The sequence below is a fragment of the Dermacentor variabilis genome, chromosome 6 (assembly GCF_050947875.1).
Source record: "Dermacentor variabilis isolate Ectoservices chromosome 6, ASM5094787v1, whole genome shotgun sequence".
Lineage (NCBI taxonomy): Eukaryota > Metazoa > Arthropoda > Arachnida > Ixodida > Ixodidae > Dermacentor > Dermacentor variabilis.
This window is the reverse complement of record NC_134573.1, coordinates 68,069,955-68,094,600: the sequence shown is the minus strand read 5'-3', so window position 1 is coordinate 68,094,600 and position 24,646 is coordinate 68,069,955. Positions and strand designations below refer to the sequence as shown.

The following is a 24,646-nucleotide window of genomic DNA, read 5'->3' as shown; positions in this document are numbered from 1 at the left end:
CCCGTAGGATGCGGATGTGCATTCGATTCGAAGACATGTTAGGATCAAGACAGATACTGCCAAATGAATCAGCAGCATGTTTTGGCGTCTTTTCTGCCTCTTGTTTAATTTGACCTGTTGGAATTTTCAGCCAATTTCATTGGTCTTGTCAGGGTAAAATAAACAGAATTCATACAGGAAGTTGGCAGGCGTTCTCTATACCGAAAGCTTAACTTAACCACTTGTTTTTTAGAGGGGGCAGAAAGTTACTGCCATGTACCACTACCATGAGCCACGTTGCTGTCATCGGCCATGGCCGTTTAGGCATCGGCACCATCCTTGCCCGCCCTATCTACTGATACTTAAAGGGTCACTAAAGGTTACCAGAAAGTCAGGTTAAAATGATAAAGCAATGCTCTAGAGCGTCTAAGGCGTCAATATAATCGCGAACAGAGCTTTAGTAACCGAGAAATTGAGGTAAATGCATGACACGATTTGAGACCCCCTAGCAAAATTCCAGTACTAGCCCGATGACGAAAGCACTCCTCATAATTTATGTCACTATACTCAACTACTCGTATTAAAAAGATCATTTCATTAGATTATAAGACGGAAGAAAATGCTACTTGTCTACTTCTATTCGATTCTAAGAAAAAATAACATTTTGACGTTACCCTTGAGTAGTATGGGTGATCGAAAGGTTTCGTTTTCGCTCGACTCTGCGCCCTCGACTTTGCGCCGCGCGCGCTTTGGAGTTTCAGTTGTTTCTTTATCGCGTCGTGCTGCAGTTGTCTTGCTGGCTAGCGAAACTTGCATTTGGAACAAGCAGCGAAAATGCCACGTCCATGTGAGGTCATGGGATGCGCGAGCGGTCCGCGGAACTTGGCCAAGGCCAGTTACAGCGGCGAATCCAACGTTACTCATCACTGTGTGTCAACGAGTGAACCTCTCCGTTCGAAGTGGCTAAGTACCGTACCTCTACCGCAGCGCGCTGGCAAAGAGCCGAAAAATCACGTAGTGTGCTCACTGCACTTTCGTCCAGAGGATTACGAGTTCAACGCCGACTTACTGAAGTCGCGTGAAGTGCCTTTCAAAGCAGGCCATCGTTGTAGTAGTACGCAACGACGCCGGCATCGCGAGCCCTCAACAGCAGGTCACGTTCATCAGTGCTTAAATCGCTGAACTCGAGCCCAGCATCGCGAGCTAATGTGTCGTTATCAGGGTCATCCATCGCAATGAGCATCGAAGTTGGCGTCATAAAATGAAGAACCAGCTTATCGTTGTGCACTTTCCCTTCCGCTAGCCACCATAGTTCCGCTTTCGCGCTGCTGTCGCCTCTGTCTCGGCCCTTTCTGGTCACGCGTTTGCAATTTGTGCAGAAAAGCCGTAGCGCCGTCTGCGGGAGCCGTTTTACTCAATGACGGTGCAACGTCACTATGAGACCATGACGTCAATACTCCTCGATTGGAGGGCGGGTGATTTGAACTGCGCTAGAGGTACGTGGACACTTCAGAACGCATTTTCTCTTAAAATAAGTCTGTTCTTCGCACGAAACAAGCATTTCGAGGTTTCTGGGATGGTAACTCAACAGTCCAGGTTGACTTAATATTAACCTTTAGTGTCTCTTTAAGTAGTCGTGTCCGGTAGGCTCATACCAGGCAGTGCTACATCATGTCGTTCCATGCGCACAGGCACTGAGCAGTATGCTTATGAGACCCACAGAAGTTTTCTGAAAGAGATAACATTCATCACGAGCAGTACTGGAAACATGTTTAGACAGCGAAGTGGGTGTCATTTTTTATTGAACCAAGTTTTAACACAGGTTGTGTCACATCCAGATACAAGGCAAAGCTGTCGGCCAAGGTGCGGGTGCTGGACGTCTCCAAGCTGGTATCGGTGCCGTCGTCTATGCACATGCCACGGCTGCGCTTTGCGAAGCTGGTACTGAGCAGCGTGGACAACTTCCTGGCCTCAGCCGACCCGCAGCTCACCGTGGCCCACGTGCCAGACCATGCTGTTGCACTGGAGGAGGATGGCCGGCCCGTGCCCGTGCACCCCACTGACAAGCTGGTGTGTGCGCCGATGTTCATTCGCAGCAGAGCTGTATGAGGGAGCCTGCTTTGAGGGGGGGGAGCTTCCCGGCAGTGTTAATCACTGACAACGTGTCCTATTTCACGGCCAAGGTGTTCGTCGATGTCTGTGCAGCCTTTGGCCTAAAGCACCATAAAACAACTACTTATCACCCTCAGGTCAATCCCACCGAGCGGATTAACTGAAATGTGAAGCCCTTGCTCCCGGCTTTTGCCGGCAACACAGGGACTGGGACGCCTGTCTCCGTGAGATAGGTTTCTCGGTACGCACATCGGTGAACTGTTCAACTGGGTATACGCCCGTTTTCCTTAACTTTGGGATAGAGCTGCCAAACCCTATGGATCGCGTTCTGTGAACCGGCAAACCCTATGGATCGCGTTCTGCGAACCGGCAGCGGGGTGGACGCCGCTGCTTCGGGTCTCTCCGATTACGTGGTGCAAGTGTGTGCTAGGATGAGCGAGGCCCTTTCTCATGCTTGCACTAACCTGACGAAAGCATGCGCTGGACAGAAGGCACAATATGACCAATTGCATAGAGAGGTACATTATTAAGTAGGTGACCTCCTCTCAGACGCAGTCATATGCTGAGTGACACAACAAAGGGCATCTCAGCCTCTCTTTCGGCCAAGTGGTTGGGCCCATACTGAGTGGAGACTAAAATGTCGCCTCTTGTGTATAAGCTGGTGGACTCAAATGGTAGACCATCCAGCGGTCCAGTGAATGTCTCTGACCTCAAACCTTTCATTGCCAGAAGCAGCAACTGGGAAGAAAAAGAGACACAGCAAGTGCACCCGAGCAAGACGGCAGATCTCAATTCGTGCACTCGCCAATATAACTTGCAAAAACGATTTTAGTCGCTACTTTTTGCTGTTGGGCAGAGGGACCTTATTCCCCGCCAAGCTGGCAAGCCGAGAGGTGTGACTATAGCGTGAATGCATGTGTTAAGGCAGAAAAAAGGCACTGATTAGCCGAATAAGATGCTTTTTCGTAGTGCACAGCTTCTTCCGAGGGCCGCGGTAAATCAAAGTGATCTGCGAGCCTGCCGTTGCCTTACTGCTCGTGCCCGGGGAACTCTATCCTCCAGTGGTGCTCAAATGACATGAAAGGCATGGTTAGCATTTTAGCACTGGCCAAAGGGGCGTGTGAGGCTACCATAAGCCCAATATGCCCCTTTCCGTGAGCGTCCTCCTTCCCTCTGCCAGCTATCTGCAAAGGGGAATGCATCAGAGCAATGCGTCATTTGGCAAGCTGACGGACGCAGTGTGAGCTTCCTGTTCTGTGTATGAACATTGTATTTGGACTGTGAAATTCGCTGTTGGTGTGTTATTATTATCATCGAAGTGCGAACTTAGTTGTCTGAAGTGTTAATATTATTGGACTGGTACTACACGGACTGGTGCTACACAGACGCCTACAATGAAGATGTCCCATCACGCCTCAAGGACGTCGACCGCCTCATCCAGGCCTCACGGGCGCCATCGCCCCCATCGCAAGCACCTCCAGTCGCAAGCTGCCTGGGAAGCCACTACGGTTGCACTCCCTCCTGAGACCACAGCAAGGCCAGTGGTCCAATCTAGCGCTACTGCTGCCTCCACATTTTTCCTGGTGCTGTCGTTACCTTGGTCTCCACAGCCAGGTTCCCGTTTGCCTTCAGGCCACCATGTCGTAATGTTGGCCTTCCAATCCGGCTCCAAAGTGCCAATTTTCTTTGTGTCGGCGAAATGCTGGAAAGAACAGAGAAAGGTGGAGAACAACATGAACGAGCGAGTGATCCCATGCATCTTTTGTGGCAGCACGGTGCCAGCCATGGTGTAGGCCTTGGACGGAGCAGTCATGGCCTCTGACCCTTCGGCAGTGTACTGCGGGGTGAGCGGTGTGCTTCGGCTGCACAAGCTTCACAAGAAGAAGACGGAGCCCACCGCCAGAGAGCCCGGCACGGATCCAACCGCACAGGTGCTGAAGAAGATGGACCCGGACGTCAACCCTGCCCCGTTGCGTTCTGTTGTTGGCGCTCTTGCCTCGGACCCTGCGTTTGTGGCGACCATTGCGGCAGCTGTCCAGCAGGAGACGGCACTGGCACCCTTCCACAGCTCTATCCTTTCGCCACAAGCCGGAGAGACCGACCCGCCTGGAGGGAGTCTCGACACTGGTATTTTCGCTTAAGGAAATAAAAGAGGTCAGGCATCAGCTTTGCCATTGATTCCTGTCGGCTTCCTTATGGGCTGGCCCGAGTCTTTAAGAGAGGGGGATGTGGGGACTCCTTTGGACCCCTACCTCCTGTTCACACGCGACTTGGTCCATGCGCCCACGCGATCACTGGGGACATGCAGTTCCAGCCTTATTTTGGGCAGCGTACATTGCCCACAACCGCTGGCACCGGTGCGACGTGGAGCCTGCTGCTTGTGCATGCGGCTCACTGCTTGGCACACAGCTCCCTCCCTTTCCACCGTAGCGTCTTCAGCGCATTTTAATGTGGAATGAATATGGTTTCATTCATTCATTTGGCTTACTATGAGCGGTGTTGTGCGCCGCGCATAGGAACAGTGCCTCAGGAGCTGGCCCCTCTCGCCCTCTCTTCGGCTTCTCTCTCCTTCAGCATTGGAGGTATGCGGGAGCCTTTGCCCGACAGATTGACTTTCGGTGCTCTTGGCTGTCGGACGTGCGGACCCACTTGGTCTCGTGCCCCTCTGAGCAAGGCGGCCCCTTTCTGTGTGGCGGAGCAGACTTTCCACGATCTTTCAACCGTAGTCTGCGACGGCCACCCTAGTGCTGTAATTCTGTATTGTACATGCATTTCGTACATAACAGGGAATAAACCCTTATTCGTTTTGTACCACGGCGGGAGTCGTCTCTACACCTTGCCGATGAGTCAGCGAACCTGTAGCGGTGCCTCTTTGCATGCGCTGCAGAGTGGGGACGAGCTACGTGTCTCCTTAGACCTTAGCTAGCTGGGTCCTGGCACATTAGCCTGAACACCAACAGTAGCCACCGCAATGTGTGCTGTTGTGGTGGGTGTTGAATGTCATATAGTAAAGCCAGAGCAAAACTAATGACCACGATAGGACACACTGGGCACAGACGACAAAGAGCAAACTAGCAACTGGTTTGTTCTTTGTCGTCCTTGTCTGGTGTGTCCTGTCGTATTATTAGTTTTATGCAGGTGTACTCAACGCATTACCACATGATCAAATGTCACCCAGAGAGCAGCCACCAATCACCTCTATCAGACCCCCATAGCGACCATATGACCAGGTTGTCAGAAAGTGCAGAGACCACTATCGGTAGAGCCGGTACAGCACACTGGAGCTTGCATCGGACATAATGGATAGTATATAGGCACAGTTAAACATCAGTTTATTGAATTTTATTGTCACAGAATTCTCGATACAATGAACTATTTGCCTTTTTATAACTTGTCCATTGAACACCATGCAGTTTGAACCTCAATACAGTGGAACCCTGTTGACATGTTCCTTGCTGTTGCATTTTCCTGGCTGCTATTGCTTGTGTTTTCATGGTCACGACTTAAATCCCATTGACTCCTATGTATTATGTTCCCATTGTATATAGCGCCATTCTGTAATGTCCCTACATATTATGTTGCACTTGAAAGTGGCCACCATGCAAACACAACGGTGCAGGGAGAAATTTGCTCTCACATGTTGCAACAAGCATCCAAAGTTTGCAATAAACGAACAAAGCTGCACAAGCCAGGCACTGCACAAACAGGGGGAGAAAGCATGCACAGAGCAATTGGCTAAGCATCTGAAAAAGTGCGCATCGAATAAGATCTTCTGGAAACCATGCACACTTTGCCAATTCTGCCAAATACAGGACTACATTTATTCTTTGGGGCCTGCAAGGATCTTATTTCCATTTCACACTTTCTGGTTCTCTTTAGTCAGCTTTGGCGCACTGGAACCGTGTTAGGCAGTAAAGCATACACAAAATACTGCGATAGGGGCCACTGTCACGGAACACCGTATGTGTCCTTTAATTAAACACGCACACATGTGTCGTTCCTGGTCACAGTACAAGCACCGAGAAATCTAGCAGCTACACTGGCAACCACTTGGACTCCTTCTGACATTGTGCTGTGGTGATTTGAGCTCTTCCTCGGATACATTTTCCCGGCTGGTATGTTTTTCTCCACGGTCCCTTTAAAAGTGTATCAGCGGGGTTCTACTATTTAATGAAGTGTGTTTATACGTGAGTTCACTACAGACAAACTTCGTTATAACAAAATCGCATCAGTCACGAAAATACTTTCATTATACAGTGCAGTCCTCTTACAGCGATGCCACATTATAACAATATATCGGTTATAACGATGAGCCAACCTAAAGAGTGCCAACTTATATATTAGGGCCATGAGAGAGAGAGTGAACTTTAATGAGAACCAGCAGTTTAGTCGGCTGGGCCTAGGCCTCCCACTATGGGACGTCGAGGTTTTGCCTCTTCTCCACTTCGTAGGCCTGCTGGGTAGCCCAGAGTTGGTCGTCGAGATGGGAGCTGTGCAGGGCGGCGTGCCATATCGATGAGAGGGTCATGGGATTAAGGTCTGGGTATTGAAGCTTGCACTCCCATAGCATCTAGGGGAGTGTTGCTGATTTAATTCTACAGATCTTCCACATGTGGCTTGGGTAGATGTTGGGATATATGATGTGATAGCGTGTGAGGGAGGGGTATGTATTGGTCTGTAGCAGGCGAAGGGTGGTTGCCTGTGCTCTGTTTAACTTGCGGTGAGGGGTGGGGAAGCTCTTCTTTTGAGGTAAAATGACTTCACAAGGTCATTGTATCTTGTAAGGTGGTCCCGTCCTGAGGGTCCACCTGCACCATCTCCAGCACGGTTGACTAGTCCTCGTGCTACAGAGTGTGTAACCTCGTTGAGGTTGGTGAGGTGCGGGTGGACATCGCTGGCATGTGCTGGGATCCAGACGAGGATGATTTAATTTTCAGACGAATGTGGGGGCTTGTAAGATATGGAGGGATTGTTGAGAAATACGACCCTTGTTGTAGTTGTTGGTTGCTGTGCGAGAATCAGTCAGTATGGTGTGACAGGCTGGGTCAACAGTGGCCAGGGTGATGGCCGCTTCCTCGGCCATCTCAGCATTTTGGGTAACGATGCTGGCAGCATGTCAGAGCAAGCCGCCTGCTGTGGTAACCACCGCAAAGCAATGTCCATCTTGGTATTCGGCTGCATCAACGAAGGTGACACCCACGATGTTGGCATAAGCTTTGATGAGGGAGGTAGCTCGTGCCTTCCTGCGTTCTTTGTTGTAGTCTGGGTGCATGTATTTGGGAATAGGATCAGCGTGTATCCATTGCTGAATGTCGCGTGGTATTGGGTGTTTGTCTTCATGTTGGCAGCGGTAGGTGATATCAAGCTTGGTTAGAATGCTGCGGCCCATTTCTGTGAGGGTAAGCCGCTCCAGTTGGGATCAACGTTGCACTTAAGTTAACTCGTCTAGGGTGTTGTGGATACCTAATTGTAGTACAAGTTCCGTGCTGGTAGGGTTCGGTAGTCCTAAGGCCTGCTTATAGGCTCCTCTGATGATGTCCAGTTTAGTCTTTTCAGCTTTGTACCAGTTGAGAAAGGGCACAACGTAAGTAATGTGACAGATGATAAAAGATTGGACAAGGCAGATGAGGGTTTCTTCCTTCATAGCCCCTCTTCGTTTGTCACTCGTTTCAGCAGTCTGGATGTATTAGCGGTCTGTTGAAGGATCTTGGGGATAGCCATAGAGTTGGCTCCATTGGCTTCTATGGTCATACCAAGAACGCGGATGCTAGGGACAACGGGTATGGGTTGTTAAGAATGGCCCGCTGAGGTGCAAGTTTTGCCAGCCAGTTGCGACAGCGGCGTCAACTTTTCTTGGAAAGTCACCGTTATGCTCTAGCCAAACGGCGTCACTAAATCTACTGTGTGCGGAGGACAATGCCGTGTCCTCGCTTCTCCATCGCGGGAGCTGAGATGAGTCCGACGAACCAGGCTTTATGACTGAACATGCCACTGCCGACCCGGTCTGCGGTGAACAAGGGAGTCCCCGAGAGAACGTAGTACGAGGCCCCTTCCCATGCACCATTCCTGATGTCAGCCCCGAGTTCTGAAAAGACCGTCTGACCTCGGTTGAGGACCGTGAATCTGTGCGGAAGTGTGTGTGTGTAATCCCTCGTGCAGAGAGGCGACTCGTTTACGATTACTGGTCGAACGTTTCCCTCACCTTGGGATCTAGGGAGGACCGAGTGTTTATAAACCGCTGTAGTGCAGCTGCTTAGTGCACTTTCTCTTGCAGTCATGCTAGACTGATTAACTGCAACATCCTGATGTAGATACTGTAAATAAACCCATATTCCTCGTTCTCGATGAGAAGCAGTCTTTCCCTTCAACAACGTCCTCAGCGTGGATAAGTTGGACGACGGCATGGGCCAGCTACCATCTAATTCATGCCCGACTCCAATCTTGACAACTGATTACGAGCAATGGGATTGACCTCCCAATCCTCACAGGGTCTGCCATCCCTCAGGTGGAGTTCTATTTCCTCGTATTGGTGTTTATTCGTGGAGCCCCGTGAAGGTGTCCACGAAGTGTGGGGCTGTATAGGAGAAGCTCCGACATTTCAGGGGAACAGCAGAGTCCCGTGGCTTGAAGATAATCTTCTACAATGTCAGTGTCGTATTATAGGGCAGTTTAGATTTGGCCGTCACTGCCCATTGCAGCCCAGATTGTAATGGTGTTGGCGCACATGGCGTGTTCAATGCCATCAAGTTTTTGTAGTTCTTGTGCTAATCCGAGCATAACCAGATTAAACAGTATTGGGGAAATGACAAAGCCTTGTGGTGTGCCTGAGCTGTCAAGGAAGAGTTCCTCTGATCGAATGTCTCCAACCAAGAGGAAGGCCTTCCTATTGGATAGAAAGTCTGTTACGTAGTTGTAAGTGCTTTCTTCGAGGTTGAGCAAGGAGATGCATTCGAGGATGGTGGAGTGCCTGATGTTATCAAAGGCACACTCAAGGTCGAGGCCCAAGATCGCCTTCGTGTGACGGGATTTACCATCTAGAATTTGATGCTGAAGTTGGAGCATAGTGTCTTGGGCGGAAAGATGCTCTCTAAAGCCAATTATCGAGTGGGGGTAAACAGATGTGTCTTCGAGGTGAGGTGTTTACATGGGTTAGGAGTGCATGCTCCATGGCCTTGCCCACACATGAAGTTAGCGAGATGAGCCGGAAATTGGCAAGGCTAGATGGCATACTGGGTTTGGGGATAAGAATTACTTTGGCCGTTTTCCATGTCGGAGGAATGGATCCTTGGCGCCAGCAGTTTTTGATGTATGTGCATGTATTTGGCGAGTTGTTTCACCAAGGGGTCATCTAGATTTCTTAGTGTTTTATTCGTAACACCATCTGGGCCTGGCGCCGAACGCCTGTGTTCTGCTTGTGCAGGGCAGCATGAATCTCTGCCATGCTGAAATCTTCATCAAGGGCAGGGTTGGAGGTCCCCGTGTATGGCCCGTGAGGTTGAGTGGGCCCAGATAGGATGTACTTTTGATATAAGCTATTCTTAACATGGTCCTGGTCGTGCGTCTTGCTTCCTGTGAATAAAAGCTTGGTAAGGCGATCTTGTTGATATGAGCGGGTGGTGGTGCTATCAAGCAAATGTTTGAGGATTGAGGATTTTCCGCGAGCGAGGTTAGTGGAGTTGCCCGTCTAGAGAGTTAAAGAGCTCTGTCCACTGCTGTTGACTTAGAAAATGGCAGTGTGCTTCAATTTCCTTCTTTAGAAGCGCAACCTTGCGTCTGAGTCTTCTGTTGAGCCGTTGTCCCTTCCATCTAGAGAGGATGGATGTTTTGGCCTCAATAAGGTGGGCGAGTCTGCTGCCCATGCGCTCAGTCAAGGCATCCGTTGTGATAGTGCAGGTGGCCGATTTAGTATCAGACTAGATCGCATGACCATGATTCTATGTCGGTAACGAGAGTGTCCATTGTTGCTGTTACACGGCGTTTACGCAACGCATCCCAGTCCGTCCAAGTAAGGTCCCTTGTTCTTCTCATAACGGCTTTTAGGTGTGGGAGAGTAATTTCGATGATAGAGTGATCACTCCCACGGTCGTGTTGGGTGTTGCGCCAATAAGTGTTGTCTGCGTTTTTGGTGAAAGTGAGGTCTGGTGTCGTGTCTCGTTCAGTGAAAGTGCCAAGGCGAGGGGGGAAAGCTGGGTCAGTAATGAGTGTAAGCCCGAGATCATGGGAGTCTTGCCATAAGTTACACCGTGCAGCAGAGCTGTGTCTGTAACCCCATCCAGTGTGCGGGAGATTGAAGTCGTCTCTGATGATGAGGGGGCTGCTGCCTGCATTGTTGAGGGCCTTTTTGAAGAGGGTTAGAAATCGGCTACGGCGTTGAGATGGAGTGTTGTAGATAATGAGGATAAAGATTCCTTCCTTTCATTTTCTGTCCAGGATGAGCTCAATAAAGAGGTGTTCAATGTGCCGATCATGGAGATCGTGTTCGGTTGCAATAAATCTTTTTCGAACTTTGTGTTGAGACTCTGTCTGGAACGTTGTTTGCGGTGAAAGGTTGATATCTGGGAAGTTTGACCGGAGTGTCGTGCATTTTCTGGAGTAAGATTACGTCGGGTTGACATGAAGTAGTACGGAGGTGTTGACGGAGAACGGGTTGTTTGTGGAGGTAGCCTCGGCAGTTCCGCTGCCAGAATGTTGTGTCAGTGTTAGTGTGGGCCATGATGAACGATAGGGGATGCCACAGGTGGCAGGGTGGCGGCAATGGTTCCTGTTGTGTCCATGGCTACAGCTTGAGTGGTGGAAGCGGGTTGTGTGAAAAGGGTTTGAATATTAGCTTCCATGGCAGTGACTCTGCATATAAGGGCGATTAGAGAATTGTGTAAAGTTTCTACCATGCTTTGGAGTGTTACGAGCATGTCCTTGACTTCGGAGCGTACTTGGCCCTGAGATCCTTCTTGGAGGGCTCGCTTTTTTGGGGCTGGTCTTGAGAGTTCTTCGGGTTGGGTGTTGCTAGCGGGTTCTGGGGTTCTGGGTGTGAGTTGGGTTTTGGGTTGTTTAAGGCCGTGAACCTCCTGGGTAAGCTTTTTGATTAAATCACGCATAACTGCGTTTTCTTTCTTAAGGTGTTCTACATCTGTGTTGTCGGTGTTGGGTTTAGGCAGTGGAGGGATTTTACGTGGCCCTCTTGCGAGAGACGCCTGTCAGGGCCTCTGCGAAAATCCCTTTTCTGAGGTATGTCTGGCCCCTGGAGTCGATGTGTAGCTTGATCTGGAACGGCCCGCCCTCGGTCTGGAGAGGGAACGGGACCGGGACCGGTGCTTGGTGTCCATGGACGAGAAATATTCTAATTGAAGGGCTGATTACTGTGCTGCTTAGCGTTCTCTGAGGCGTCTTCATGTAACATACAGTGTTTTGTATCTGGCAGTACAAGCTTGGTCCGCTGTGGGGTGGGGTCCACCACACAACGTGCGCTTGGGTGTACACTAATGATCCTGATCGGGGTTGCGAGCTCCTCAGCCCCAACAGATATTGTTATTAGGAAACGGGCAAACGTCTGTGCAGTACCCGAGTCAGCCACAGTGGTAACAGATATTGATCTGCTTGCGGTACAGGGAGCATGAGATTAGTGTTGTTGCACCATACCGAACCATGTATGGTACGTCAGGTCCATCTAAGGCAATGACGATGGTCGTGGTGGAACCACTAAGCTTGGCGGCCAGGGCTTGAGGATTACGATCATTCATGATGTTAGCGTCGACTTGTCTGGCATTATCAGTGAGAGCGATGCCTCTGATGACTCCTTTGGTAGTATTATCTGGGGCGGCTTCGTAGGCGCTGACCTCGTGATTATTACCCCGTTGACTTGGATGGACTTGATTCTTACATACCAGTCCACATTTTGCGGACTGGGCGTGCTGATTACTATGATGTTTTGCTGGTTGTTCGAGCAGATTGTGTCGTTTTGACTGTCTTCTGAGCTATGTTGTGTTGCTTGAAGAATAGCTGCAGTCACTGTAAGGCTGCTGACCTTGGAAATATTGACCTTGAGAACCTGAGTCTTAACTTGCTGCGTGGGTCTACAGCGAGAGCGAGAGTCTTGCATCTTAGGTGGTTCTTCGTGCGATAATTTTTGTTCACGTTTTTTGTCGGAGCGACGGGAACGGGTGGTACACCAGCCCATCTCAGCGGTTAACTCTTCTGGGGAAATACCTTTGCCACATACTTGGACTTCCATGCTTTGCTGATGGGGCCAGAGGCTTGTGCGTCGTAGCAGAGCTCGCACGGGCACGCGCAGGAACGCGCCACGTAGTCTAGTAGGCTAAGCACCTGGGAGCCCGAGCACCTGGCACACACGCTTAGTCTTAGCGTGGCAACGGTGTGGTCATAACACAAAAGTGGTTGCAGTCCCGGAAAAATAAATGTCCCACCTGATAACTCAGTATCTACTGTGGGGATCGCACGCGCATCCCGATATCTCCGGAGTGGCCACGCGGTTATCACGCGATAATCACGTGCTCGCTCGCGGAGAGTGGCTGGGAGAGGGCACGTTCGCCGCTCCCGCTGCTCTTCGCGCCTGGCCGCGACGCCGCAGCCCAAGGCACCCCGTTCCCTCCTTTCCCTTTCTTGGAACCGGGGAGACTCCCTCTCCGCCGCGGGGGAAGAAGCGCTATTCCCCCGATGCACCATTGTCTTTCGGCTGAGGAGCTTGCGACTGGCCGCATCTCAATTCAGCCGCTGAGACCGCCGCACGCCGTCCCCCTGCTGCGCCCGGCCTTTGTGAGCGACTGACCGCCCCAGGGCCCGAGCGCAGATCCACTCTGGGTGAGCTGAACTTTTATCAGCCTCTTTTGTGGTTCTCACATTGTGCGGTATATTTCGCCCCAGACGTGTGGAATGCTCCGCCGCTGTGGTTTTGTTTTGTGTTGTATTTGTATGTGTGGTTGCTGTTGTTGTCAGTTGGTATATTTGTACTCTAAGGTGAATAAACACCTTAGGTCGAGACTCACCCTGTCCCCACTGGCCTGAACCCGCCGTGGTCGCAACTCACTGCGAACCGCAGGTTAGGGGTCACAGCTCTGACTGTTAGGGCTGCTGCGAAAGTGCTAGCGAGCGACTGCCGCTCCGCCGGCGCTGTGCGATCCAGAGAAGGGTCAGGTGCGCACGCGCAAACTTGAGTAATACCCCTATACTACCGAGTCCTGATGGTCTCACAGTTCGAGTGGTACAAAATTCGGGCTGGTATTCACGGAAAATCGCTGCGAAAACATATCAAGAAGACAGAGCCGATGTGGGCACTTCCGCATACCACGGCAATCGCAGTGCCTCCCCTTAGGGCTATGAGAAAAAAAATATATGTATAAAGATATGTTATTCACCGCATATCAGATATAACGATCAAAATTTTATCTTCTGGATGGTGTTTTCCATGCAGAACAATCATGAAATTTGCATTCCTAAGCTCCCCGTAAACTAACGATGCCGAGACGGGCCGATATGTTTGCCTATGCAAGTTCTTATCTGCCGTCGTTAACCGCGTCTTGCCTGCATGCCGATTGCAGAAGCCATGGAGAGCATCATTAGTTGGCGCAATGCGCCACAAGATGGCGCCAGCTACCTCGCGTCCGCATTGCCCACGATCTAGCTAAGCATGAGGGGAGAGAAAAAAAAAATCAAGAATAGAAGCCTGAAAAAGAGCCGCAGAAGCAGCAGTAGACAGCCTGGTTAAAAGAAGGCAATGCCGACAAAACGCAGTGTTATATCGCTTGAAACGAAGCTGCAACGTTTTGCAAGGCTCGAAGTGTGAGCTCACACAGGAGTGCCGCGATATGACGGCCGCAACCAGTGGCCATGCTGATCAACTGAAAGGGCAGGCTTTGTGCACCTGGGCAAAACCTCTGGGACCAACACGGTGGAAGCCACTAACATTACCGAGTTCTGGAAGCATGTCGCTACTGACCATGAAACAGGTTGTACTTCAATGGAGGAGTTTCTGTGTGCAGATAGTGCTGCCTCATTATGCAAAGAGATCTCCGACGGGGCAATCATTATCACGACAGACAGTGGCGTTGTATGATGGGGGCGATGAGACTGACCATGACTAAAGACCCTTAATCTCCCAAAGTAGCACCATTCACTTCCCTCCTCATGTGCTCGGCGCGGCCTCGACGGTGGCGGCGCCGGTGGTGGGCCTGCCGTAGCAGACGACGGCTAACACGCTACGGGAATAAATCCGCGGAAAAGCTTGATCGAGCCCTGCGGAGCAGTCCTTTCAATACAGATGTTGCTTTGTCAGTCGGTAACTGGCCTTAAATATGTCGTGTTGGAATTGTGGAAGAAATAGAGAAAAGGACTATTATTCAAGCCGTATTTAAGTTGTAAAGTGCGCGCACGTTGAGAGTTCGTGTTGCTGAAACACCCCGCAAGCACGCGGTGTGCTCAAACACGCGCGTAATTACCGAAGTTTCAGGTTTTGACAGTGTGAAAGTATGTGTAAGTGGTTTCGTAGGTTCATTTACGTACCTGCAGGATACTTTTGGTCGGTCGGCGCATGAGAGATTCCGACTGTCTGCGGTCAGCGATGCCTGGCAACAGGGCCACTTTTTTCATTGCGGGGTGCTTTGGTAATCGTGACGATATATTGTTTTTTTTTTACAAGTACTGCTCCAGGAGGGCACATGTAACGGCTAACGGAGGCTTCTGAGGAGCACGTGACATTACAATAAAGCAGGCGGCGCAGGGAGTGTTCGCATACAAAATCGGCTGTCTGCTATAGCGGACAGTCTATCTTATACTCCCTTGGCATGCACAGGCTTCGGCGAGCCCCATCCAGCCCTGGTTCTAGCTTTGGTGCTCTCGTTGCAGCTTTGGTGCCCTGGAGGCGCCGTCAATAGTACGAAATAATGACACGTTGTTACAACTAGTAAATAAAATATATTGAAGAAATACAATCGCGCTGAGGTGCCAACTTCTAAAGCAGCGCTAGCGCGTCCGCGCGAGAATTCTGAAACGCCAAGAGGAATTTACCAGCCCACCTACGATTCTACGATCCAAGTGCACATTGAACATCCCCTGGCGACCTAGATAATGTTATCCGGAGCCATGCACTACGACCTCCATCAGAGCTTTAGTTGCTTCGGGATGTTAAAAACGTTAATCACCACAAACCAAATCAATACATGCGGGCGTACATTCGAAGGTAAAAGACTGCATCCACAAGTCATAGTGAGCCTTGCAAAAGCGTCGAGAATGGGCTAACTTATGCTGGAGCTCAAAACACACCCAGAATAAAGTCGCTTCTATGTCACAGGCCAGCTGCAGATGTGTGCACTATCACCGCAAGACGAAACTACGTGAAACAAAAGAGAGCACATTCGGAAAAAAAAGTCAACTTGAACGCGCTAAAACCCACGCAGAGCATGAACACATACACTTTTTCGAAGCGGAAGGTGTCAACTAGGCTCAAAAGAAGAGGTTGTGTGGAGCCGTGGCACTTACTTCACGAAGCCGTGCGTTCTTTGCCACTTCCTCGAAGTCAACCCGCCCGATCCTGTGAATCCACACTTTTCTTTTTGCGTTGCGCCCGCCAGATGGCAAAGCAAAAAGCTTTTTGCCCTCGCTGTGTCTGTTGCGGCAAACGAAGGCGCAGCAGCACGGCATCGCAATTCAGTTCTCGGCCCTAACACATTCTATTACGCTAACGTATTCTGTCAGTCCGCCTGCCGTACTTTCACCGCGCAGGCCCAACAATGGAGGTCGGAGCGCGCTGGAAAGAAAAAATATACAAAAGCGCGGCGCCTGCTCCACTCTGGAAAGAAAAAAATATACAATAGCGCGGCGCCTGCTTCCACGTGACACAGATTGGCGAATGGGGGAGCGGAGAAAGCTGGGGAAACAGGAGGCGTGGAGGAGGAAGCGCCAGGGTGAGCGGGGTGGCGGAAAGATCTAAGAATGGCGCTACTTTTGAAAAATTGAGGGGCTTTAACCATGACCCCTCTTTGACACAGACCCCAGTGTTCACGCGAAGTGCACTGTCGTCAATTGAGTCACTTAATTATTGCCGTTAGTGTTCGTGCAGCAGCTGGACACCGCAGTTGTGAACCTGAAACTCCTTTGAAAGCAGCTGCGGATATCTGACTACTTCAACACGCCTAACGCTTGATATGCTGTTTAGAACAATAAATAAACGTCTTAATTCTTCACAGGCTACTTATACAATGTCTATCTTTTAATGCAAGGGGCAAATTTGGTTGTGTAGCTACAAAGGTATGCTCGGCAGCTTTTTTTTACGGCAGTCCAGATGTAGCGATGATTGGTTGTAATGGTCAGATTTTTCATTATTTTTGATATTGTTATTAGTGGACTGCACTGTACAGTTAAACCTTGATATAACAAAGTCAGTAAAATCGGCAATTTGCTTCGTTACATTGGAATTTTGTTGTATTGAAATTCGACCTTTTATGCAATAAGTACAGTTGCTTATCGATTTTTCTTGAACAGAAAGGATCTGCAGAATTTTCCGAATTATTGGGCAATCGAAGGAAGCAAATAATTCATTTTGATGAATTTGGGAGTCAGCAACGAATGATACAGCTTCATGCCACATCAACAATATCTTCACATTGGCAGTCTGAAATAATTGAAGCCAGCCACGCTTTCGCATGCAGTCCGCCCCTGCTGTTAATAGCGTTGCCTGCACTGGGAAGATAGCGTTTCCCGCACTGCCATTGTGAAAAGCGCTGGCAGCGTGGAGAAAATGGTACGCCTCTTGCCCCAACAAGTCACCGAAACTTGAGATTACGCAACCTGCAATATTAAATGCATGGGAAGACAGCTTACATGATGCCACGCCATCTCGGCACACCCACTCTTTGAACACGTGGCAGGTTACCCCTAAAACAAGATGCGCGGCATGCATGCGCTCAGCTGTGCTTGCAGCATGTGCAGCCACGGCGGAGACGCGTGCCAGAGATCGAGATATGCGCCAACTAGCCCCCAACTTTGCTTCCCTCCCCTCGCACGCGCTTGATTGCGTTATCGCGAGCTCATGCCCCCAGTGGCGTAGCAGCAGGGGGGGGGGGGGGGGGGGCGCTGGATCTTGGGGATCCCGGGTGCAAGGGGCCTGTTGGGGGGTGTCATATACGTCTGAAGACACCCCTCTTTCTGTCGGCTACACCCGTGGGGGGGCGTGGGGGTGACAGAAGACCTATGGGCCCCGGGTGCCAGACAACCTAGCTTCGCCACTGCGCGCCCCTCCCCCTCTTTCCCTTTGGTCATGCGGGAAGGCGGCACTCGTGAAGCCACCATCTTCCTTGCCTCACCCTCGCACACTTTCACTCGTACCGAAAGCATACCGTGCACGGAGTGCGATAGGGTCTTATCGCACTTGGACTTTAAACGGAAGATGATAGGTTCTACTTTGGCTGTTGCTCTTGTTGCACGGGGCACGATTTGAGAGGTGTGTTTGCAAGCAGCCACATGCAATTCAATGATCTGACCGTTTGCATCCTCAAAAGTTTTAATTTATTACCTCAGCATTCCTTTGCGGAGGCAGTGAAATTTCGTTATATTGAAATTGCGTACAAACACACTTTGTTGCATTGAGGTTCTAAATACATGGTGCTCTATGTACAAGAGGTTGTGAAAAGGTAAATACTTTGTTACATCAAAAACTTTGTTATATTGAAATTCGTTATATTGAGGTTTGGCTGTATATGTCATTCGTTATAAGCATACACGTAGACATTAGTGAGTGAAAAAATCCCAATCATATTTTTGTAACAAATACGCAAGCAGGATTCCTCCGATGGGTCAGCAAAAGGTTTCCTGCTGATTTTATTGGCCTGCCGTACTTGTACAAGGCATGGAAGCAACAAAAAATACTGAATTTTGCTGTGTAGTACCCGCATCCCTATGTAACCTGCACCCCCAATAGAACACCTGGAAAGAAAAATTTCCACGCATATAACCCGAACAAATAACTGCTCACAACAACGCTCAAGCTTTTATAAAACATCCTCATGGATTCCCGGCTCTTCCATGTTGTATCTTCAGCCAGCAGCTCCCAGCAGCTCTGCTCCTCACATTTTTGGCGACGCTAATATATTGCTGGGCTGCCATCGAGGCAGCTCTCGTGATCCATGTTCTGTATGGTTCACCAGTGCCGTGTGCATTATTGAGTTCCAACCCAGCAAAAATGCAAAATAGCTGTCTCAAAGGAGGAAATGGGTAACCATAAAAGAGGGAAGGGGGAGCTTCAACACTCTGGGTAGGGTTTCCTGCAGTGTAACAAAACTTGATATAGTGGAGGAACTTTGCCTTGAGGTGTGGCTTCACATCAGTGTAGTGCATGCTCCCGTGAAGCCACACCTGAAAGCAAAATTTTCACTTATGTGCACACTAACCTTACTGTTAGATTTTGCGACATTTTGGTGTGGGTTTTATGTGTACTAAAATATTTTACATACGAGTACTCTGCATCTCTGTGAATGTGCAACCATACGATCGGTGCTGTCCCGTGAGATCGGTGGGTTGGCTTGTCAGCTGTGGTCAAAATATCAAACCACTGGCCAGAACACACACACATGCGTGCACTATTTGTCATTTCAAGTTACTGCTGCTGAGTTCCACTGCAGGCAGGCTTATTTGACTTGCAGGGAACACCATGTGTATCAGTTGCTTGAAACTGCGCACATCTCCAAAGCTTTTTTTTTCTGTTCTTCTTTTAAATCTGTAGGCATCTCTGTCTGGCATGTGTTACTGTACCATCAGCATTAATGGAAATGTGAACAAGTTAATCTAGTAGTAGAATTAATTGTTGCTTCTCCAAGTTCACCTGCTTTTGTGAGCTTTGCTTAATAACTGAAGTTCCAAACCATACATTTTGGATTACACAACATTTGCGAAGCAGCTACAGAGTGCCTGTACTGCATGATTCCTTGTAATTTTGTGTAACAAGGTTCACAATAATATTTTTTTTTGCTGTATGTTTCAATTTGTGCTGATAGTACAGTCAGTCCTGCATACAGTCGAACCCACTTATTCCACACTTGAATTACAAATTGCCCAACACGGAACCTGTGGGGATGGCAAGGCGGAGAAAGGGCTTTTTCTCGAGTTAAAATGGTTGCAGCTCGTAGAAATACTATTGTGTCAAGTATGTTGCTGCTAAATGTATGCAGGTTCCATCCAATGAGAAAACATACTTGTTGCATCTATAAACAGTGCCACACAATACCCACTGCCGAATGCCATGTCTGGCTTCTTGATCAATACAACGTGCATCCTGTGTGATATCCACTGCAGATGGGATAAAAGTTATTGCATTTCGCCTCAATTTCATGTTTGACCATGCACTGTTTACAATATGAATTATTTGAAGACTACTGTATAATCTCGAGTAAGGGGTGCTCCCCACATTTGGCAACACAAAATTTGAAAAAAAAATGCTCCAATTGAGAAGTAATTGTGTTTGGTGTGCTGGTGCAGCATGCACATATTAGCAAATTTTTTCGTGTTTTCCTATGACTATAATACAGCATAGACTGCTTATAACATAAGTCACCGGAGTCGCGAATTTCCGTACTATAAGGGGTATTGCACTATAACAAAAACCACATTTTTCAAAGACTGTGCACATGCAAAACATACGACCAGGATGTGCCCTCACTTTCACTGGTAAAGTGGTTTCTCTACTTTCCAAGTGCTGTAAAGCTACTGCAAAGCATTTCATTGACTCTGAACCAGATGATCAACTTTGACCCCTGACTTTCGGCAAGCCGGCGCTGGTTAGACCTAGACAGTGGGGTTTTGGGTGGCATGCCATCATGGAAAGCTCGCCCTTGATATATGTTTGCATACACGAGAGATCTGGTGCAAGATCACACGTACAGGCTGAATTGACGGCAGCATGCGTGAGGATGGTTTCACGGGCGATCAGCTGTCAACTACAGAGAATGTGTATTATAAATGTTTGTACATGCTGGTAAGAACAGCAAAAGCTCACTAGTGCAAAATGTTCCGAACTGATCAATTTATGGAACACAGTTTTAAGGGAGGACGCGGGAATCGACTCGCGAAAAACATAAAAAAATTCACTTACTCGCAAGTTGGAACATTTGCTCACTGTGGACCCTTTTCTATGCTGTCTCCAAACATTTTAGCAGAAAACCGGCTCCAAGTGTGATAAATAACTCCTTAAACCAGATCCAACAATGAAAATTTGATGCAAATCAAATGTGCGTGCGCGTACCTCCGCAACTACACTATGGCAGTGGGGCCATCTTAGCATTGTTGAAAAGCACACTCTGCCACCTTTCCCATCGCCTTGGCTTCTTTCTTGCAGAGGAAGAAGCAAATGTACATGAAAAAAAAAAAGCTTCAAGGTCCCACTTTCTCGTGTTTCGGCCCCCGATTGTCCGCCTCTATCACTCCTCAATGGTTGGAGCTAGGGTATCCCCTCTTTCCCCACATGTCGCCGTCTGCTTGTCTCCTCTATCGCACATGTCGATCTGTTACCTTGCACATACGTGTGCTGATGCTGTGTTGAAATTTGAGCTATTTGTTGTCGGCGATGTTGGCCACTGCTCTGGAATGTGGAGGATAAATACACGACCAAGCACCAATTTGGCAGTCATACGCAAAAACCTCTGAAAGTTTGAAAGTGGAAGAAATCTGTTTGTGCCCGGTTGCTGCAAGTGAAAACTTCACTGCACCCTCCCTTGCCTCAGAGGTTGGACACGCTTTGCCTGACACATAGAGTGCTAACAGCTCAGTACGAAGTTCACGGCCTGCAATTACTATTTGCGCCATTCCAGTAATGTCTCCTGTAGACACAACCAACTTAACTGGAACATTGGACTTGACACCCCTGGCGCCGTTCGGCAAATGTGTCGACAACATGACCGTGCCTATTGCAGAAGTGGATCGTGTGAGTGTGGCTTCATGTAAGTGTAGTTGCATTGGAGAAACACTGTGTGCAAGCACAAAACATACTACAGTCACTTATAACAATATTCAAATGCCACGAAAATTCTATTCTTATAAATTATAATTGTTATAACCGGGTTGCATAAAAAAAGATCAAGAAGAAGAAGTATTTTAATGATTGGAAAATGTAGAGAGGTCGGCCGGATAATGGAGCATCTGGCCTGCTACTCTACGTAAGGGAAGGGGAAGAGGGGAAGAAAAAGGGTCACAATGGGGGATGATAATGGGAGGAACGAGGTGAAGGACACGTTGCACAACTGGTATCACAGGCGTGAGTCCAGGCCCGTGTCACCTAGGAAACGTGAAAGTGCACGCATTGTTTCTGTCGTCTGCCAACTCTGTGGCCATGCGCCTAGCAAGAGGTCCTCCGACAGTGGTCCATTGTGTAAATGTTTCAATGTATCTGCCATTGTCAGTCTTTCGCGCACATACTCAGGGCACACCACGAGCACATGTTCTATAGTCTCTACAGCGCCACACACTAAACAGTCCGGGGAAAAAAGATCAAAATTGGGTAATGGCAGAGCTGTTGCAAGAAAACTGTAATGGCAGGGAGGCCAATGCTCTTCCCCACCACCTTCCTCCATCCGACTGCTGATTTTGTTGACTTGTCTAACTGCTTAACTCTGCTTCCTGCACGCTCCGACTGCATGTAACAAGCCACGGCTGTTGGCTTTCAAGAATCTCACTGCTGTACCAAATGCAAAGCGGCCCACGGGTGGCAAATGACATGCAAGCTCCGCCGAGGCATCGCTTTGCTGTCCTCAAAAGGGGCTTCTTAAAATGGAAGAAGGTTGCCGTGGCAGCCTCTCAGCTTGAGAAATCCAGAAGAAATGCTGGGGCGAGATTGCCACAAGCATCTCGCCAAATACTTCTCACTGGCTTGCAGGAGAAAACCCTATGTCCGCCAGCCTCGTATGCTTTACGCTAAGCTTGTCGACATCCTTCTCCAAGGCATCCAGGGGCTTCACATAGTGTAGCTGAAGGTCCCTTGTAAAAATGAAGCCATGGAGGGACTCAATAATGTGCAGGGCCTCCTGCAAAGACAACGTTGAGGTAGCCTGCGTTACCATGTCATCAGTGCCGTTGTCGCCGTCATTGTAGTCGTTGCTATCCAATGCAAGCACATTCGCTACGATCGCCTTCTCGGTTAGAAGTTCTGATGTTTCTAATGCGTCGTCTGCATGTAGATACTCTTCGAGTCCTGAAACATCCTCGTCGACTGCGGACCAAAGTTCAGGCATCACTCGGTAGAAGCTTCGCAGGCTTCATACAAGTCACTGCTGCCTTCGCCAAAGCATGCTTTCCGGAAGCAGTTCTGCACTGTAGAAGTGCTTATATAAGACCACGCACTAAACATAAACTGCACGGCCATCAATAGATTGGTCTTCAATTCTGGTAGCTCCTTGCTTGGCCACATGGCCATGTCTAACAACAAGACTAACTTGTTCAGGGCGCGGCGACAATACATAACCTTAAAATTGGCGGTCATGCTGGTGCCCATGGGCTGCAGGCCTGCCGTCGTGTTCGGTGGCAGGAAAAAAACTTCCATGCTTGAGAGCTTAGGCATGGAGTGATGGACACTACAATTATCTGGGATAAGCTCCACCTTCCTCTCTGATCGCTTGATATGTCTATACTCATGAAGAAGTTCTCATGCCATCTATGCCTTGTGGTTCTGTTGGTAGCGTACCGATACTTTGGCAGCACCATGGAAGCTGTTGGCGAACCATGTTGGCGCCATGTTGGTGAACAAAACACAGTGGGGCGCAGCATGCTGTTTTTGCCGCCCTTACATGTGTCTCCTTTGAGTGGCTGCGTCTTGGACGACAACATCTGGAAGAACAGTCCTGTTTTGTCGCCATTGTATATGTCGGTGTCGATGCAGTTATAGAGGATGCAGGGCAGTGTTTCCTCCACCCCCTTCTGCTTCACCTCCACATCGAGCGAAGCTCCCTCGCTGGTGACGGCCTTGTAAACAATGCCGTGCCGCTTTTTAAAGCACTGTACTCAGCGGCCACCTGGCTGGAAGTCTGCATTGCTGTGGGTAGGGCAAACTGCTTTTTTACTTTTTTACAAAGATCCTTTTTACTGTCTTTGTAGTCCTTCACAATACTGCACTTCGTTTCCAAACCTATAGCAGTGCGCTTTCTTTTCACTGGCAACGTTGTGCATTGCCGATGATCAGTGGATGGATCAGCCATCCTCCGTTTTGGTGGCGAGTCGAACGAGGCGGAGAAAACATGTGGCCAGAAACAACTTCAACGTAACCAACAAACACGAGCACGATCGACTTACTCCACTGGCAGAACTGCACAGAACGAGGGGCCAGCGGGCCAGCAAACAATCTGGGAGCAGCATTGTCAGAACAGTTGGCACGGTCCATTCGTGTTTTGGAGGGTGGCGCAGCATAGAGCTATGGGCTCAGCCCGTTTGTGTTCAGAGGGGTGGGAGGGCAACGAGAGAGAGGCCCACGAGGCTGGCGATGTGAAGAAGGCTGAGAAACAGGCTCTATTGTATGAGTGTGCAGCAGCTCTTGGGGCAATGGGGAAGGTGCAGCGGCTCGAATTTCTTTTTGTTTTCTCTTTTTAAAAATTTCGTATTCCATTACCTTTTAGCACAGACACCCAGCAGTCGGACTTCATAATTATAACCAATAATGCAGCATGGGGACATTATAGTAAGCGAGTTATTCCACTATAGAAAACATCCAAAGTTGACAGTGCAGCAGCTTCTCATTGTTACAACTGATATATTGCTAAAACCAGTGTCATAAGTGGGTTCGACTGTATTCGAGTACACGTGGAGCCAGAGTTCGCTTCGACGAATACATCATGAATGCACGCTGCCGCGGTCTGCACAGAACTAGTTTCCGAGTTGGTAACTGAGCGAAAGATGAAGAGACGAACAAAAGTGCCGAAGTCTTGTTTGCAGAGTATTCGAATAAATTTTTAATTGTATGAGACTCACGGCGCTAAATGAGATGCTGAGTTAAACACCGTGCCACCAGTGCTTAAAGCCAAGAGTCACGATTGTGCCACAAACGAGGCTTGGACTGCCAGTGAAGATGGTGATGAGCTGTTCAAGATGGTGGCACTATTGCAACCCAGTGGTCTTCCTTCGAGAGCAAGCCTTCGAAATGAACATCACGTCAGTACAGGGCATAGAGAGCATAGGGAAGTGCCCAGCTGCTCTTAGTCCCCTTTTGTCTATCACGAGTGTGTCCCACATGGGGCTGCTTCAAACAACTTTTTAAGGCCACCTGAAAAGGGGGCCAAGTTTAGGCCTGCAGCACATGCAGCTGCAGAAAATGTGGTTGGCAACACTGTTGCTGCAGTTTGAAAGCTGCACGCTGAAATGGACCTGTCTTTCAGCAAGAACATTACTGTTGTGTATCATGGGACTTGGATGGCACGTAGCCACAATAGTCAGATCAATGGGGGGCAGTCATCGAATTTTGCACTGGGTGAGTGCAGGACTTTGTTGTTTTGTTCAACCAATGTCGGGGGCACACATGGCTACCAGGAGAAGAAGACAAGGACTGCAGTGTATGGAAGCAGGCTCATCAATGCCAGAA

The 24,646-nt window shown here is 49.1% G+C and overlaps 1 protein-coding gene across 1 annotated transcript in view; it reads left to right on the top strand.

The window, feature by feature from the left end:
• LOC142584837 (F-box DNA helicase 1-like) overlaps positions 1-24,646 on the top strand; it is a 166,885-nt gene that overhangs the window by 84,932 nt on the left and 57,307 nt on the right. The window contains exon 10 of the mRNA XM_075695132.1: positions 1,818-2,049. Within this exon, the coding sequence (XP_075551247.1) occupies positions 1,818-2,049 (232 nt within the window). The remainder of the gene's footprint in view (positions 1-1,817; positions 2,050-24,646) is intronic.